Source organism: Elgaria multicarinata, chromosome 3 (assembly GCF_023053635.1).
Source record: "Elgaria multicarinata webbii isolate HBS135686 ecotype San Diego chromosome 3, rElgMul1.1.pri, whole genome shotgun sequence".
NCBI classification, from domain to species: Eukaryota; Metazoa; Chordata; class Lepidosauria; order Squamata; family Anguidae; genus Elgaria; species Elgaria multicarinata.
This window is the reverse complement of record NC_086173.1, coordinates 9,139,859-9,158,671: the sequence shown is the minus strand read 5'-3', so window position 1 is coordinate 9,158,671 and position 18,813 is coordinate 9,139,859. Positions and strand designations below refer to the sequence as shown.

The following is an 18,813-nucleotide window of genomic DNA, read 5'->3' as shown; positions in this document are numbered from 1 at the left end:
CCAGTTCACCCATATATCTTGGTTCTTGCCATTTAAATGGAGCCTTGGTCTGATCCAGTATGACACTTCTTATGTTCTCTTTATGGCCATTTTGTAATAAAAAGCCCTGGATAGATTCTTCCTTATAATATTCCCTTCCGTCCGTCCGTCCGTCCGTCCATCTTGTGAACCTGACTGGCATCATTATGAAGGCATATGCTGCACTTCCAAACACACTGACTAGGGAGTAGAGAGTAAGCCGCTCTAAACATAGTAGGACTTACTTCTGAGTAAAACACACATAGGATTACAGTGTGCATGGAGGTTGCCCTGTCAGCCTGTCAGAGGAGAGGCCCTGTTCAAGCCTCCACACTAGATCTGTGGAGATCACCTTTATGTCACATCCCAAAAGTGCTTAATAATTTTTTTTTAGCAAAAAAATATTCACAAAACATCTAATGGATTTTTGAGCCTTAAATGCTATTGAAGTAATTGATTCTATAGTGGCCACATGGAGAGCTCTTTTCCTTTCCTTTCCCTCATCTAAATAACATTTTATTGTTCAGTGATGTAGCTAATGATCAGGGGGGTTGTTTCTCAACTTTAAAGAGAACAGCTGGTAATTGGATTTTATATTGGCATTTTAGTAGCATGTAGTAATGTCATTTTGATGATTTCCTTTTCAAGATGAAGATCTTTTATTCTATTGCTGCAAGCCGTTTTGGGCAAATAAAATACACTAAATAGCTCAGCCGGCATAAGGGATAGCTGCATTTCTGATGGGTTTATTGATCTCCATTTCTGGCTCCCTGTAACCATTTTGTATCTGTGGTTCATTTTTCTTTTCCCCATAGCAATCGGTTTTATTTTGTGGGGGGAAAGAACACATGTAACAATAAAACAAGATCACTAAAGGAATAAGGAAACTCACTGATTAACATCCTTAGCATATTGTGTTAAATTTTCTGTGGGAAATGGATAACCTTTCCTCTCGTTCCTTGTGTCAGAATTGCCCTGGTGAACATTTCCATTTTCACCATCAGTTTATTTGTATGTCACTTTTCCGTGGTAAAACCATGCTCAAAATGGCTTACAGCAATATATATAAAAAATAAAGTATAGCAAAAATATGGCAACGTTTCTAAATACTTAACCATTACAAATCATGACAAGCTTTAAATAAACATGCACATAAAACATCTCACACTGATGAATACGCACTAGGATTAAACAATCCAATAATTATGATATTAAGGTTAAACAAAGGAGAAATAAACAAATCCAGAGAGCAAAAATAACTACAGGGGCAGCAACCTTAGTAGCTGAAGACAGACGGGGCCTTTCCTTTCCAGACCAGGTGAAATGAGCCAGAGAAGCTCTTACTAGGACTCACAACAAGATGGTCTTGGCTTTGGGTCATTCCAGAAGGAGCCGGGTATGAAACTCTGTTCCAATCCCTGTTGTTTTGCTAATGAAACAAGAACCCTGTAGCATGGTGGGTGCTAAATATTGCTTCTGCAGTGGGCTTGGGAATCCTGTCAGGCTGAGTTCTAGGGCACAGTCCTAGTCATTCACAATGAGCGCCATCTTCTTCTGTCTGGCCTGGGCAGGATTCACTGTGGAGCTGCACCTCGACCACCTCAAGGCCAAAGAGGCCATGAAGCGGGCGCTCTTCCTACATTCCCAGAAGCCCCATCTGGTCCAGTCTCTCCAAGTACGCAATGGTGCCAACTCCGAGTGCCGTGAAATGAAGATCTACCTCAAGGTGAGTTGCAAACGCATCTACGCGCCCTGCTGTCCTCTCTCAGCCAGTGCCGTCTTCGCCAGAGTGAGAAATGTCCCAGGAGCCGCTGATGTTATTTTCGCACATCATCCCAAATGGAGCAATCCTTTAGTGTCTAGAAAGTCTTTAGAAAGTGGGGTCCCTTGTGAGTCCTCTGTCGGTACCTCGTGGAATTCCACAGGAGAACTGGGCAGACGTCTTGATTCATGAGGATCACTAAGTGTGATCCAGGGCTTCAGCAGATATGTATGCTGCCTACCAGCAGATCTACTACTGAATGCCCCTTCCTGATAAGCTATAACAAAGCTAGAAATGTATATTAAAATACACTGAACAGAGTGGTGTAGTGGTTAGAGTGTCAGATTTGGACTGGGGAAATTCAGGTCCAAATCCCCATTCAGCCGTGAATTTCACCGGATGACCTTGGGCCACTCACTGTCTCTCAGCATAAGCTACCTGCAGGGTTGTTGTGACAAATAGGATAGGGGGAGAACTGCTTGAGCTGCTTTGAGGAAAGGTAGGATAAAAGGCTAATCACCGATGTAGCATCGTTAATGTACATGATGTTTTAAAGAGTAACAACAAGAAGGGAAGGGCTGTGGCGCAGTGGTAGAGTTCCGGCTTTGCATGCAGAAGGTCCCAGTTCAATCCCCGGCTTCTCCAGGTAAGGTGAGGAAAAGAATCCCGCCTGAAACCCCAGAGAGCCATTGCTGCCAGTCAGTGTCGACAGTACTGGGCTAGATAGACCAATGATCTGACTTAGTCTAAGCCAGCTTCCTATGTTCCTAAAAAAGATCCCTGTCCCAAACAGCTTACAATATAATTTGTTAAAAAAAAACAGTCTGGTAGACAGGAACATAGTAAGCTCCTAGCACATAGTTGGCATCACATTATATAAATTATAATAATACTGTAGCTGGGATGTGGTTAGATATGCAGCACTTTTGCCATCCCCACTGTTTTTGCGGAGGAATTATGCATGATGTGAAGGCATTTCCCCCCCCCCCCTTCATAATTCTGGAACCTGGGATCATTCCATGAAGCTGATTGATGGGAGTTTCAGGACAGATAAAAGGAAGGACTTCTTCACACAGCGCCTAGTTAAACTATGGAATTCGCTAGCACAAGACATAGTGATGGCCACCAATTTGGATGGCTTTAAAAGGGGGTTAGAAAATTTCCTGGAGGAGGAGGCTATCAATGGCTACTAGTCCTGATGTTGATGTGCTACCTCTGGTACCAGAAGCGACATGCCTAAGTACACCAGTTGCTGGGGAACATGGTTGGGAGGATGCTTTTGCACTCATGTTCTGCTTGTGGGTTTCCTGTGAGCATCAGGTTGGTCACTGTGTGAACAGAATGCTGGTTCGAGGGACCTTGGTCTGATCCAGCAGAGCTCTGCTTATGCTCTTAGGAGCGTTGGTGACCCCATATTGCAGCATGCATTTCTTCATGGCGTAATGCTCTAGTTACTCTCCTCACTCTCTTGTCTCTCTCTCTCTCTCTCTCTCTCTCCAGGGTGAGTCAGAATTCCGTGACAAGCTCTCCCCCATCTATTTATCACTCAACTTCTCGCTGGATCCAGAGGCCCCACCAGATGCATATGGTCTGCAACCCATCCTCAACTATCTCACAAACAACCAAATTGTACAGAAGGTACATGCTATAGCGGTGGGGGTGGTGCAGAAGGGCTGGGCCTGCCAGCCAACTGAGGGCCGGGGTGGGTGGGGTCCTAGTATTCTCTCCTCCCTGGCGGCAGGATAGACTGCAATGCAGCTACAGTCGGTCTCACAGAAAAACAATAGCATGTGGGGTCAACAGGAGAGTGAAGCCCAAGGCCCCTCTTTTTCTTCTTCCTGTCCTCTAACGCATACTGTTCAATCCAGGAAGAGCTGCCAGTCATCCAGGCAGGGCTCTGTCACCCTCTCTCTGGTTGCTGGTGATACTTCTACGGGCCAGTGTGGTGTAGAGCAGGGATGTGGAACCTCTGGCCCACAGACTTAATCTGGCCTGCGGAGGTTCTGCGTTCAGCCTGGGGAGCCTCCTTGGGTCCTTCCGGGCTCCCTGGGGGAATCCACTCCGCAGGAATTCCCACTGTTATCTCTAATTGTGAGATCACAGTGTGTGTGTGAGGGGGGGGGGGAGAGAGAGGACTTGGCTGGCGCCAGGAAGAGTGGACAAGGTTGGGGTCAACTCTCAGGCTAGCCTAACTGATTGGGTGGATTGTTGTAAAGATAAAATTAGACAAGGACCCTAGAATGACCTGTATACATTTATGAAGGATATTGTATCAGTTACTTCAGCTGTGGGTTGTTTTCTTTCCCCCCGCATATAATCTTTTCCTCCCTCCGCCTTCTCTTGAGGGATCAGAGAGGGAGAAGACTTCAGTGGGCAGGGTTTGCAAAAACAAGGAGGAATATGCCTCTTGCCGGGAGGGTTTTGCTTGCCTCAGAAGTCTGACCCAGCGTCCTGTTTCTGGTCAGGCAAGAGTCTCCTAGGGCAGACCGGCTATTGGCATCCTGCACTTGTGAGCCTTGTCTCAGAGCGTATGAGTGGCTTGGCTTGGCTTTCACTGTTGCCAGCTCTCTTACCTGTTCTGCAGTGCGCTGGCTTTTGAGACATTACCGACTGGATCGCTGTGTCTCTGGAAGATGAGGCAGCTTATGGGCCTGTTCAGAAGACACTTTAAACCATGGCTTTAACCACAGTGAATAAGGCTTTTTAACTTTATTCACCATGGTTAAAACCGTAGTTTAAGGTGTCTTCTGAACACAGCCTGGCTTTCTGGCTTAACCACCATGTTTAAAGCCATGGTTTAAGGTGTCTTCTGAACGGGACCATTGTGTGAATGAGAGTTGAACTAGCTGGGTTCTCCTTCCTTCCTTCCTTCCTTCCTTCCTTTCTTTCTTTCTTTCTGGTATCTTTATATCTCTTAATGTAATGTATTGTAACCTGCCCTGGACTCTTCGGAGAGGTCAGTAAAGAAATATACCAGCTAATCCTCCTAGCCTAGGAGAGCAGGCAGAGAGGTGTGTCGATCTCACACCCAGCCCTCTTTATCCCCCAGGCACAGATCCAGCTTGATTGCGGTGAAGACAACGTGTGCGTCCCCGATCTCCACCTCGAAGTCTCTGGGTAAGGCTCCGCCTGCTGAGCCGCCAGCGGGGGTGACGCCAGGCAACTGCATGCTCACCCACCCCTTCGCATCCTCTTGTGCATGTTCATCACCAGGCTTTGCCTTTGGGGAGTCAGGAAGGCGATGTAGCCATCAACCTCCCTGCCAGCAGTGCTAATCTTCCTCCCACTAGTGGTCTACTCTCTCTCACTGCCCAACTAACCGTTCCTTCTGACCTGCACATCTGCCTCCCATGCATGTGTGTGTGCATGCATGCCTTTGGCACTGGAGACCCGTGGAGCACTGTTCCCCCTTATCACCTTTGGCATGTGGAAATGCAAGACTCCAGGATAGCTGACGGACAACATTGCGCCCTGTTGGTAACAGTACTTGCACCTTCTTTGTTAACTGCCCCTTCCCGGACCTCTCCTGTATCGGTCCCCGTTTAACATAGATTGTAAGCCCCCGCCCTGGGCAGCTTTACAGCATTTCTTATGTTGTGCGTCAACACCTAGTACACTGTGGTCAGTATATATAAATACAAAGGACTAAGCTATATTATGGAATAATGCAGCCTTCCCTAACAAGGCATCGTCCAGGTGTTTTGGACTACAACTCCCATCAGCCCCAGCCAGGTTAATCATTGGATAGGGATGATGGGAGTGGTCTGGAACATCTGGAGGGTGCCATGTAGGGGAAGGCTGGAGTCATGTAAAGGAATAAGCTATGTCAAAGCATTAAGCTACGTCAAAGCAATAAGCTACGTCAAAGGAATAAGCTACATCAAAGGAATAAGCTACATCAAAGGAATAAGCTATATTAAAGGAGTTGCAGAAAAGAAGGAAACTTATAATACGAACTAGGCTTATGTTCAGGGTGTGTGTGCCCAGCAGTCCATTATGCAAACTCCTCCCATCTGAGCCTGGGGAGAAGGACCTTCATTCAGTAATATAACACGTGCTTCCTATGCAAAAAACCAGCAACCCTAGGTTCAATCCCTGGCATCTCCAGCAGACCCGGGGAAGACACCTATCAAAAACTTTGGAAAGTCAATGCTGATCAGTTTCCACCAGGGGTAGGCCTTTTCGGGCCTCTGGGCACATTTGCCATCATTTTTCAGGCCAGGGGGTGGGCACAGATATAATTTTTGCCTACCCCATATTTCCTCTCCCCTGCCCCACATTCCTGTCTGTATTTTGTCCTCTCCCTGCCACTTCCACCACCAGCCCCACTCACTTGCCTCCGCCGCCATGCTACCTGCCTGCTTGCTGCTTCTTACCGCCGTACCTCACCTCAAGAGCAAGGAAGAAGGCAGTAGAAGGAAGGGGCAGTGGGTTCCTGGGGGATGTCCTCAGGGGTCCTGGTGGGCACCAGGTTGCCAATCCCAGGTTTTTACAATAGTGTGCTAGATGGACCAATGGTCTGACTCAGCACAAGGGAAGTTTCTATGTCCTAAAGGTTCCTCAAAGGCCCTTCTAAGCATGCTCAGTCTCTTCCCCCATCCTATTGCTTTTTTGGGGGGGGCAGCTTTAGTAAGATTTGAATTTCAGGGTGTAGGGAGCCCAAATTTCAACACATGAGAGAAGCACAATTAAGCCACGAGAGTTTCAGCTATTGGATGACTCATAAATTGGATGGATGAAACAGATAAGTGAATAAAGAAGCAAGCCAACTCTGAACTCCCAGGGTTTGGGTTTATTTGAGATATGGTGGGGGGGGAATCGAGACTTCTAAGAGCATTTGTTGAGATTATTCCCTGCCTGCTGTGAGGAGACATCCACAATCGGTTAACTCTCCCCACTGCCCAGGAAAAGGCACGAAACATCCGACCAAGGTCTTTGCCTTGGTCCTAGCCTTTGTGGCTCTTCCCTTCCAGTTTGTTCCTGCTTTCACCGAGGGCGGAGCTCCCCACAACTCTCTCTAGGGCTCATTCCTTAATCTCAACTTTCTTCAGATCCGTGGAATACTTCTTTTTACTACCTATTGTGGTTTTTTTTTTTTAAAAAAAAAGGTCCTTATCTCTTCCTTACTTTTCATTCTTCCTCTGTTCCTGGTGATGACCCCAATGGGTATGAAAACCACCAGATCCACAGAGGAAGACAAAATCGGAGACTCATGTCCCAAGTCATGAGGAGTGAAAAAAAGCCAAGCCTCCACCAAAACAAGTGGGGTGCTAGCTGGCAAGATCCACAATCCTGATCAGGTGATCTGCACCGGGCTCAGCCTGCCTGCATCTGCTGGCCTACAAGCCACAGCCTCTGCCAAAATAGGCAGGGGGTTAGTTGGCATTTAAAGAGATCTGCTCTATCAGGCCACCCGCCGTCAAGGCTCAGCTCCTCCCGCACCAGCCAGGCTAAGCCACCCATGGGGCCATTTTGGATGTGCGTGAGGTGCTGCGTCTTGTGTGGCGAATGGGACCATGGAGACTTGATCGACAAGGAGCAAACCCACAAGTCACAAAAGTTTGACCTCATTCCAGGCTCTTACAGTAGCTATTCTTCTCTGTTTGGCCACTGTGTAAACAGAATGCAGGACTAGTTGGACCCTTGGTCTGATCCAGCGTGGCTCTTCTTATGTTCTTATGGTCTCTGTACCTCACAATCTCAGGATCGCCCTGATGTGGGGGGAGAAATCTCAGAACCTGCCCTGGGGCATTCCCCTAGAAGACCCTCCATGCACCCTTCCAGCACCAGACGCCAGTATCAATGTTTGGGGGGCTTATTACCAGAATCACCAGACAAATATAAATGGGCTCAAACTTCATGCCATTCATTTGGCTGTCAAACTTTTCACTCCCCTACTATCTCTCCCATGTGTTAGTCAGAAGAGCCCATATCTATTATTGGAGTGGGGGGATAAGGTCACACTCCCTACAGAAGAAGCAGTGGCATCTCTCAACCGGGCCAAGAGCACCACTCTGGACCCATTCAGAAGACACCTTAAACCATGGTTTTAACCATGGTGGTAAATCCAGAAAGCCCGGCCGTGTTCAGAAGACACCTTAAGCCATGGCTTTAACCATGGTGAATCAGGTTTTTTGCTTTATTCACCATGGTTATAGCCATGGTTTAAAGTGATTTCGGAACTCAGCCTGGTTTTCTGGCTTAACCACCGTGGTTTAAGCCACGGTTTGAAATGTCTTCTGAACAGGGTCACTGTCTGTAACACCACAGCACTTCTCTCTTCCCCAGTGGCAGAGGCTATGAATGCCCTCCACACAGTCTGGGCCAGAGGCAAACTGAGCCAAAGAGGCCTGCTAGTTAAGGGAAGGCCCTGCCTTTGGAGCTGGGAGGCAGTCTCTATTTTTGGTTTCCCAGAGGAGTTGGGGTCCCTCAGGTTCACCTCTTTAACTTCCTGCTTTGTGGTGGGAGGCAGACTCTGCACCTGTCACCACTGTGAAAGCAAGCAAAAGAAGAAAAAGGAAGACAAAAGCAAGAAGACAGCGAGACAGTGTGGTAGTGGACGTGTAGAACCATCTGACCCACAGGTGGACACTGAAGTCCTCTCAGGGACCTACACACACCCCTCCACCACGTCTTCCTGCAACTGGAGAGGTGTGCCAGGAAGTTACAGAGCAGAAGGAGGGTGGGATCCCCAGCAGAGTACCAGGTCCAGGGACTCCCTCCACCCACAGACACACGTTTTCCACCACTTCTTCACATCACCTGAGAGGTAAGCAGGTCCACTGAGCCGCGGCAGTACAGGGGCACCTGTGGAGCTCTTGACACGTGCAGAGAGAGATAAAGAGGAGAGCAAGGAGCTTCTAGGCTGGAGCCAAATCTGAGTGGCAACTGCACCGCTCTCTTCTTCCTCCACTACAGTTTTGATGGACCTAGCAAGTTCAGTGCCCTGTGGGCATTCCCAGGTAGACAGCATCCCACGCTCACCTATGCCTTTGGAGTCAGGTGGATGAAGCACCTTAGGAGCACTCTCCCTCATCCTCCCCAGATGTAACTTTGGTGGAGAGAGAGAAGCATTTTTAGGAGTATCAAGGCTACTCCGCCCAGAGGCAGAAAGAAAGCCACTCCCCACAAAAGCTCCAAGGATGCCCCTTCCCAGGGCTGCCTCGCCTACAAGCAGGCCAAGGGAGAGGTCCCATCACAGGAAGTGCAGCCAGGCCCACTTCTGCTCCAGTGGTGGGGAGCACAGCAGGGGCCACTCAAAGTGCAGCTGGAGCAACAGAGCAACTTCTCTCACCTGCCGAGAAGGGCCGGGAGGGTAGGGGTAGGTGGTCACAGGGCTCGCGCTCCTCAACTGCGAGAAGACGTAAGAGGGCAGAAGGATTTCACTCAAGCTCCAAATCTGCTCCAAGCCAAAAGGCAAAAAGGAGAGACCCACACAAACTAGGCCTTCAGAGACCTTTCCCTACACACCTTCTGCCACCTCCCTTTCATCCAGATCTCCTTCCCCTGCTTCCTTGGTCTCCCTGGTTAGGAAGAGAAGAATGGGAACTTTCTGACAGGGAGAAGCCATCACACAGGGTCACCCTTCCATCCATCTCCCTCCTAGCCAGGATGCTTAAGAAAATCAGGCAGTATTGGCTCTAGCGGCATAGTTCTGACCCAGATGGCCAGGGCTTTCCCAGATAGTACAAGGAACTCCTTGGCTCCTCTTGGAGATCCTTGGTTCCTTGTTCTGTCCCAGGGACGAGTGCAGGACCCAGATCCAGTCTGGTTGCATCTTGCTGACAGTCTCATTAGGATAGGGGGTGACTAACATTATACTATCTTCCACGAGACACTCAACCAATCGAGTATACAAAACCACCTGGAAAGCCTTCATTTGCTGGTGTGTTCTTAAGCCCTATGACTACAGAAGCTGCTACTCCAGTCAAGTTTGGATATCAACCTCAAGACTAACGTGCAACTCAGGCAGGCTGCAGCCTTATTGTCATTCCTCTCCAAGCCCAGACACAGACGCCAAGGCTTTCTCCACACCATAAATAATTCCTCCAGGCAGGATGGGAGAACCTTAATCAGGACACCTGGAAGCTACAGGTGGTTCTCATGGCTCTGACAAAGGCACCATTTGAACCCTTAAGGGATTACCCCCTTTCACCTATCTCTAAAAACTCCTTTCCCTCTTTGCTGGCAGCATTATCCGTGTGAGACCGCCAATGCATCTACCATTTCTCCCTAAACTTTTCTACAGAACACAGGAGCTTACCTTAATTCTTCCCCTGTCCTTCCCATCCTGCTGAGGGGATGTGGCACATGCTGAATGTCTCTCAAGCATTTAAGATTTACCTTGGATGGACAGAAGAGCTTAGATGCACCAATGCCTGATTTATTTCCTTTCACCCCGTTGCCTTGGGCAAAAAGGTCACTCACATGACATTGGTCAGATGGCTTAAAACTTACAAATCACAGAACCTTCCCAAGCTGGCCCACGTGGTTGCACAGCAGTCCACTAGGGCTGCAGCAAAATTAGTGAGCTCCTACCCTAATGCACCCTTTTCCAAAATCTGCAAGGTGTCCACATAGTCATTACACAACACCTTTTAGGCACTATACATTGGTCAGATATGCCTCTGGGGGTGCTGCCTTCGAATGGAGAGTGTTGCCCACAAGTGGCACCTCAGGCCTAGCTCAGCTTATGACATAGGCCCGCCCTATCTGATCTCCGCCCTTGTGCACATCCCATCATGGATGCCTCCTCACACCAAACAGGGAATGGCGAGTTGTGTATTCACTGAGAAGTTCCATTCCTCTTTTGTGTGAAGAAGGCATACAAACCACACCCTACACATACTAGGCCAAGTATAACCACACAATAGCACCTTCCCAAAAACGGGACATCCAGGAGGGATTGCATCTGCTCAAGGGTGGACTTCTTTATTTCTCCTTTCTGATACCAAATTGGCTGCTCAATCGCTACTTTGTCCTTAGCTTGGCATGGGCAAAATGAAAGGGAGGAGCCATAGAGGCCAGGGCCAAGGCAAAACACTTGGGTGCCGTATCTCCTGCCTTTTCCTGAATGGTGGCAGCGGTGAGTTAACCCTTCAGGGGTGCCTCCTTCACACCGAACCAGGACCAAACTTCATAGCTGAATATACAGTTTTCCATTTTTCATCTGTTTTATGCTTCATAAAAACTATACCAATAATATTAATTTGTCTCATGCTAATTTGTTAACGTTAATTTGTTTTTAAGCAGAGGGATTTGTATAGCTGATCTGCATGCTAAGCATACAGGTCCCTTCCATTTTCACAACTGACACTATATATATTAAAAAAAAGCACCTTTGAAATTCCAGTGCTATTTGGCCCTCATGTTAGTCCAAGATGGCGTGTAGAAGAGAACGTGAATACCTTCTTGCCCCATGTATTGGAGAGTGGTTTTACACTCTAAGCCCGATGTATGAAAATGCTCATAGTCAAGTCATCTGAAACAGAGAGGGAGACTCCCTGAATGACATTTGCTCCTTCAATGGCACGCCCAAATTTTAGGTTTGGAATTGGCCGTCTTGGTGTGTGCTCTCACTCTGTCTGTTTCTGACCCTTTCCAGGGATCATACCATTGTCTACCTGGGCGACAAGAACGCACTGAATCTTACGTTTTATGCATTCAACCGTGGAGAAGGTGGTGCTTATGAAGCTGAGCTCCATGTCACTATCCCACCCGAAGCAGACTACACCGGGGTTATGCGGAACTATGGGGTAAGTGCCACCCCAGGTGACAACCCCTTACCCCCCCCCCAACAAACAGCCTTTCATCCTAATGCCTAGATAGAGGTAGGTTATGGGCATACTTAGGTATATATTTCTTACGTGTATAGAGCAGCCAATAATCAAAGTTGTCCTCCCGCAAAACAGAAGCCTTGTCACTGGAACACACCTTCCCTCCCACAAAGAAGGCTGCTTGGTTCCCATGTTCCTGAATATTGAGAAATTGGATATGTGATGTAGATTCGTGTCACTACTTTAATTAAAACAAACAAACCAAGATCCTGCTACTGTTACATCAAAACAGTTGAAAAGTGACAATAATCTAATAAAGAAGCACAGACACAAACACAAACAAGTCAGGAGCCGAATCATCACTTGTGTAAATGAAAAGGCCTTTAACTTCCATTTAAAAATATTCATGGGGGCAAGGAGCTCATTGCACCTCTTTTGGGATGGAGTTCTACATATGGGGGGTCACCACTGTGAATGCCCTGTTTCACATCCCCGTCCTCCTCATTTGTGGTGGGGACAATGAATAGGGTATCTCCAGCAGACTGAAGGGCTCTAGATGGTTTGTAAAGGGGGAGGCACTTCCTCAGATAGCTGGATCCCAAATCATTAAGGTCTTTAATTTAAGACCTTAAAGGCACAATCCTATGCATGTTTAGGTAGAAAAAGCCCTACAACTCCCAGCATTGAGAGTTGCTGGGAGTTGTGGGACTTTTTTCTGTTGTGGGAACCCCAATGGTGAGAGTTCTGCTAGAGAACCCCAACGGTGAGAGTTCTGCTAGAGAACCCCAACGGTGAGAATTCTGTTGGAGAACCCCAACGGTGAGCGTTCTGTTAGAGAACCCCAACGGTGAGAGTTCTGTTAGAGAACCCCAACAGTGAGAGTTCTGTTAGAGAACCCCAACGGTGAGAGTTCTGCTAGAGAACCCAACAGTGAGAGTTCTGTTAGAGAACCCCAACAGTGAGAGTTCTGTTAGAGAACCCCAACGGTGAGAGTTCTGCTAGAGAACCCCAACGGTGAGAGTTCTGCTAGAGAACCCCAACGGTGAGAGTTCTGTTAGAGAACCCCAACGGTGAGAGTTCTGTTAGAGAACCCCAACGGTGAGAGTTCTGTTAGAGAACCCCAACGGTGAGAGTTCTGTTAGAGAACCCCAACGGTGAGAGTTCTGTTAGAGAACCCCAACGGTGAGAGTTCTGTTAGAGAACCCCAACGGTGAGAGTTCTGCTAGAGAACCCCAACGGTGAGAGTTCTGTTAGAGAACCCCAACGGTGAGAGTTCTGTTAGAGAACCCCAACGGTGAGAGTTCTGTTAGAGAACCCCAACGGTGAGAGTTCTGCTAGAGAACCCCAACGGTGAGAGTTCTGCTAGAGAACCCCAACGGTGAGAGTTCTGCTAGAGAACCCCAACGGTGGGAATTCTGCTAGAGAACCCCAACGGTGAGAGTTCTGCTAGAGAACCCCAACGGTGAGAGTTCTGTTAGAGAACCCCAACGGTGAGAGTTCTGTTAGAGAACCCCAACGGTGAGAGTTCTGTTAGAGAACCCAATGGTGAGAGTTCTGTTAGAGAACCCCAACGGTGAGAGTTCTGCTAGAGAACCCCAACAGTGAGAGTTCTGTTAGAGAACCCAACAGTGAGAGTTCTGTTAGAGAACCTTAGCCTCCCTCCCTCCGAGCTATAGCTCCCAGGGCTTCGTAGGCGGAGATCAGGTGACAACCCCAACAGTGAGAGTTCTGTTAGAGAACCCCAATGGTGAGAGTTTTCTTAGAGAACCCCAACAGTGAGAGTACTGTTAGAGAACCCCAACAGTGAGAGTTCTGCTAGAGAACCCCAACGGTGAGAGTTCTGTTATAGAACCTTAGCCTCCCTCCCTCCGAGCTATAGCTCCCAGGGCTTCGTAGGCGGAGATCAGGTGACAACCCCAACAGTGAGAGTTCTGCTAGAGAACCTTAACGGTGAGAGTTCTGCTAAAGAACCCCAGCGGTGAGAGTTTTCTTAGAGAACCCCAACAGTGAGAGTACTGTTAGAGAACCCCAACAGTGAGAGTTCTGCTAGAGAACCCCAACGGTGAGAGTTCTGTTATAGAACCTTAGCCTCCCTCCCTCCCAGCTATAGCTCCCAGGGCTTCGTAGGCGGAGAGAGAACGGCTGCCAAATCAGTTTAACTCTTTAGTGGCCAGTGGTGTAGTGGTAAATCCTGGAAGTGCAGGCGCTCCTCGTGACAGTCCCCATAGCCACGCCTCCAGGAAGAGTCCAAAATTCAGGCAGCTGTGTTGATCTATTATCAACAAACCACTTCTAGAAGTTCTCATCTCCACTGTGAGCAGGCCGGTTGTAAAGCTTAGTTGCCTATGCAAGAGTAAGCCAGCCCAAACTGCTTTGCATTACAACAGAGAACAATATATTGTTGAGTGGATATTCATCTCCCACCAGCTAAACCCAGAGGGAACAAGGAATTCCAAGGGGTGTGGCAGATGACATCATTGTTCCGGCTAATAAAAAAAATACCAGCACTGCATGGTACCAGTTGTGGCTCCACTACACCACTATTAGTGGCCCTGTATTTTTCTTGTTCTCTGCTTCCCTATATGGAACTTGCCAGGAGTTGCTTATGGGCCAGGCTGGGAAGATAATTCTTCTCACTACCCCATCCTCTTCACCATTTGCAGAGTAACAGGCAGCTACACCTTCCCCTTCTAATCACACTTTCTCTTTCCTCCTAGAACCTTTCCAGCCAGAGCTGCAACTATGGCACGGTGAATGACACCAACATGGTCATCTGTGACCTTGGCAATCCAATGAAGGCCGGCATCAGTGTGAGTGTTGGGGCACCATGCCTGAAGCAGGGGTGGTGTTGGTGTTTGGGTCAAGCAAGGTGGGACTTGGGCGAACCCACTCCCTGGCAGTGGGTGTGGCGGAAGAACCTGACATGGGGTAAACATCAGAACTAGCCTGGCTGTAGATCCAGCTGCCGTGAAGGAAGGAATACTTGGTAGTTGGGCAGGAGTGGTGTGCGTAAGGATTGCCCATTGGGAGAGGATGGTAGAAGAAGCTGGGTTGGGCAAATGTCAAGCTGTGATGGGGGAAACTCAATGCCAGAGTATGGGATTGGTCTTCTCTCTCTTTCAGGGTAACACAAGTGGCACAGTGGTGTCCGCACAGAATATATTGAGGGTACAGAAGGGCCAAAGTGCATTTGGGAAAAGTGCTCTGCCAACTAGAGAGTAACCCAGACCAGGAAGGGCGGTGTTGGTCATTTATTTCTTGCAGTGCACTAATGTGCACCAGTGGCATACACTTTGGGGGACTGGTGGCGTAGGAGAACCTCAAGAGATCACGGGGGGCTTCTGGTCCAAGAAGCAGTGGGAGAGAGGGAGTGCTCCTTCCCAATTCTGCTTTGGCTTATGTCCAATCGATGTTCGGGGGCAGCCAACAGGAAAGACGGCAGGGCCGGCGTCAAGCAAGTGACAGGAATGGTGAGGAAGAGGAGGAGGGGCACTAGCAGATGGGGACTATTTTATTTATTTATTTATTTATTTATTCATTGCATTTTTATACCGCCCAATAGTCGAAGCTCCCTGAGCGGTTCACAAAAATGAAAACCATTCCAAGTGTAAAAGTAACAGTATAAAAACATGATATAAATCCCACAAAGAATCCAAAAGCAGAAGCCTCAGTAAAGTAGTAGGTTAAAAGCCTCATGTAGGAAAGTCAGTTATCAAGTATTTCAGTGCTGCGTGTAAACAGAGGGGGTATCTTGCGATAAACACAGCGCAAAATCTTCACCCCTGTGTTGTGCAATAACAGGTAGGTCTAGCTGAGGCCAAAGTCAAGAATTCATGGACCCTGAATTGGATTGGGACATTAGGATATGGATGGTCCCCCCCCCTCCAGACTCTTTACCCTTGTGCTATTGACCTGATGAAATCCCTCCCCACCACATACCCATTATTTAAAAATGAGAAGGGAAGAGAAACCTTTCTGCTAAAAACCTTTCTGCTCAGCTAAAAACCTTTCTTTTTCCTAAAGCTTTTAAAACTTGATTTTGCTCTGACTTTATACTGTTAGTTTTACCCTACCCTGTGCCTTTTTGGTGCATTCTCTTCCCCTCCTTATTGTTTTATTATGATTTTATTAGAATGTAAGCCTATACGGCAGGGTCTTGCTATTTACTGTTTTACTCTGTACAGCACCATATACATTGATGGTGCTATATAAATTAATAATAATAATAATAATAATAATAATAATAATAATAATAAAAAAAAACACACACACACAACCAGGTTAAAAGCAGCAGCAGTGCAGAAACACAAATTTAAAATATAAATTTAAAACAGCAAAGTTAAAATTACATTTATAGGCTGTTAAAATGCTGAGAGAATAAAAAGGTCTTCACCTGGCGTCTGAAAGAATGTAGTGTAGGTGCCAGGTGAACCTCCTTAGGGAGTTCATTCCACAGCTGGGGTGCCACAGCAGAAAAGGCCCTCCTCCTGGTAGCCACCTATCTCACTTCCTTTGGCAGGGGCTCACGGAGAAGGGCCCCTGTGGATGATCTTAAGGTCTAGGCAGGTACATATCGGAGGAGGCGTTCCTTCAGATAGCCTGGCCCCAAGCCGTTTAGGGCTTTCGATGTTAATACCAGCACTTTGAATCAGACAATGGCAGCGAGAAGGTAGACTCATGGAAGGATGGAGCTCATTGACGGTGTCTTGCCCAAGTGCCCTCCAAACCCTGCGGCACAAGACTGTTTCCGGCTCCTCCATTGGGAAGCCTGCTGGGCTCTTTGAGAGCCCCTGGTCTAAGGTGGGGGCTGCTTCGAGTGCATCCTTGCACCAGCTTTTTCCTCCCTAGCATACAGCCATTGAGAGAGGAGAGGTGGAGATTGGGCAAAAGGCACGGATACTAACCCCCCTCTTTCCCGTATCTCCTCTAGCTCTCGGGGGGCCTGCGCTTTACCGTGCCTCACCTCATCGGTGCTAAGAAATCCATCCAGTTTGACTTTCAGATTCACAGGTAAAAAAAATAAAGTGTGTGTGAGAATCCCCCAAAACCACCTGCACCCCTTAGCTTGACCCTGTTCTCTGCCCCTGTTCTCTGCCCCCTCCCACCCACTCATGCACTGTGCAGATGGGAGATGGGCGGGCAAGTTGTTTTCCTGGGGAATGCATCTGTCGTACCTGATCTTCTGGTTGATGGACTGCAGGATCCCCCAGAACACCGTTTAAGGCATTAGCTCTTTTCATGCCTTAGGTGTTGAGTACAAAATTACCACAGGTTTTGATGTGTGGGGGTTGAAGATTCCTTGGGAAGGCAACCCAACATGCATCACGCTCTGAACACCTGATGCTGTGCCTTGGAGGAAAAGCAGAAGAGGCGAAGCAGTGGAATGCCTGTATTCTGAATGGAGAGTCATGGGTAGCATCACCAGTCAGACTGACCCTGAGTATTCTTTTCCCCCCGTGATGCTAGCCTTACACACCCCAACCGTCACACACAGGCTGCATTCGGACAACACAGTAGTCAATGGTGGGTTAATAGTCAACTCTGCATTTGATTATCAAGAGGCAGCTCCCCACACAACATGATTATAATCAACCGTGGTGTGGATTAAGGCCAGGGTCGAGTTGACTATTAGTCAACAGTGTGTTTGATTGACACATCCCCCACCCTCTCCTTCAGTCCTCCGGCAGGTATCCCATCAGCCATTGTGAGTTCTGTCGGCTGGACTAGAGCGGCAGCCATTGCTTTGCTCGCTCTTGCCAGGGTACTCTATAGTCACCCAAAATAGCCAACTGTTCAACGAAATAGTTAACGATTTCTGACATATGCCACGATAACCAACGGCTGTTCAAATAATCAACTCTGCACAGCGTTGGTGATTTCGGCTGAATGGTTTCACACCTTTTATGGTGTAAAAAGGTCCCGACAGACAACACAATAACCAATTGTTGACTATTTAACCCACCGTTGACTTTTTAACCCACCGTTGGTTATCGCGTCATCCGAACACAGTCACAGTGGTGTAGTGAAGCCAGGATTTGCAGGGCCAAAGAACTGGGAGTTTCTGATAGCAGGGATAATGAAGCAATATGTCACACAAACACACTCACCAAGCATCCCTGTTCCACCTGAACTTACCTGCAATCGTTATAGTAGCTGGTGTGTGTATGTGAGTTTTTCCAACCACAATATATTGTCGTGAGCTATCCTTATAATAATGCAAAGTGTTTGGGGGTGGCTTGGTCTTGAATGGGTGATTAAGACCCGTTAGCTTTACAAAAGAAAAGACATATACTGTATTTCTTCGATTCTAAGAGCACTTTTCCCTCCCATGTAAACATCTCTAAAAACGGGGTGCGTCTTAGAATCGCAGGTCATTTATTATTTCTTAGAATCAAAGCTTTTTTTCTGTTGGTGGTACTGAAATTAGTGTGCGTCTTACAATCGATGGCGTCTTAGAATCGAAGAAATACGGTAATACACACACACAGAGAGAGAGAGAGAGAGATGGATCAATACAGCCACCTGCATTTTTGGACTCTCCCTGGGGCCGTGGGACTGTAATGATGAGCAGCTGCAAAATGTGCCACTTCATCACTGGTCACTTGTAACTGTGCCTGTTTCTCCGCAGCAAGAACGCAAACAATTCCCACAGCGAGGTGGTGTCGCTCCCCCTGCGCGTCGAGGCCGCCCTTCGTTTCTCAACCCACGGGTGAGTGCGATGCCAGGAGGAAAGGGTCCGACCCAGTGCTTAATTTTTCATTTTATTAAGAAAGATTTAGGGGCCCGAAACCTGACTGCAAGCCAATCCTGCTGTCCTGTAAACTGTGTTCTCTATTACGTATTTAAAATATTTATTGGCCACCATTCAGGGCTAGAAGTCCTCCTGGGGCGGCTGACAGCAATAAACTATATAAAAACAGTCAAAATGTTCAAAGCGATAAAAACATGGACACAGTAAAATGGCGATAAAAGCAATAATAGATGATGACAGCTTGGAACTCCTAGCTTTGCCCAACATGGGTAAACTCCAGGTGTGTTGGACTAGAACTCCTAGCATTCTTGAACATTGGCCATGCAGGATGAAGCTGATGGGAGTTCAAGTCCAAAACATCTGGAGGGCCGCAGGTTGGGGAACGCTGTCCTAAGGCCTTGCGCTCCTCTTTGACATCCCTGGATTCCCTCGGCCTGCCTGTGTCCTTTCCACATGGTAAATGTTCCCTGCAAGTGTTCCCCCGTGTGGCTGCAGCTGGTATTTAC

The 18,813-nt window shown here is 47.8% G+C and overlaps 2 protein-coding genes across 3 annotated transcripts in view; one reads left to right on the top strand and one right to left on the bottom strand.

Annotated features, from left to right (window-relative positions):
* Positions 1-18,813, bottom strand: part of LOC134394089 (keratin, type II cytoskeletal 8-like) — a 241,505-nt gene that overhangs the window by 171,919 nt on the left and 50,773 nt on the right. The window lies entirely within an intron of this gene.
* The window catches only part of ITGA5 (integrin subunit alpha 5), a 96,270-nt gene that overhangs the window by 59,838 nt on the left and 17,619 nt on the right, over positions 1-18,813 (top strand). For both annotated transcript variants that reach the window (XM_063119252.1, XM_063119253.1), the window contains exons 17-23: positions 1,590-1,744; positions 3,281-3,418; positions 4,830-4,897; positions 11,385-11,535; positions 14,274-14,366; positions 16,487-16,566; positions 18,185-18,265. In XM_063119252.1, coding sequence (XP_062975322.1) covers positions 1,590-1,744; positions 3,281-3,418; positions 4,830-4,897; positions 11,385-11,535; positions 14,274-14,366; positions 16,487-16,566; positions 18,185-18,265 — 766 coding nt within the window. The remainder of the gene's footprint in view (positions 1-1,589; positions 1,745-3,280; positions 3,419-4,829; positions 4,898-11,384; positions 11,536-14,273; positions 14,367-16,486; positions 16,567-18,184; positions 18,266-18,813) is intronic.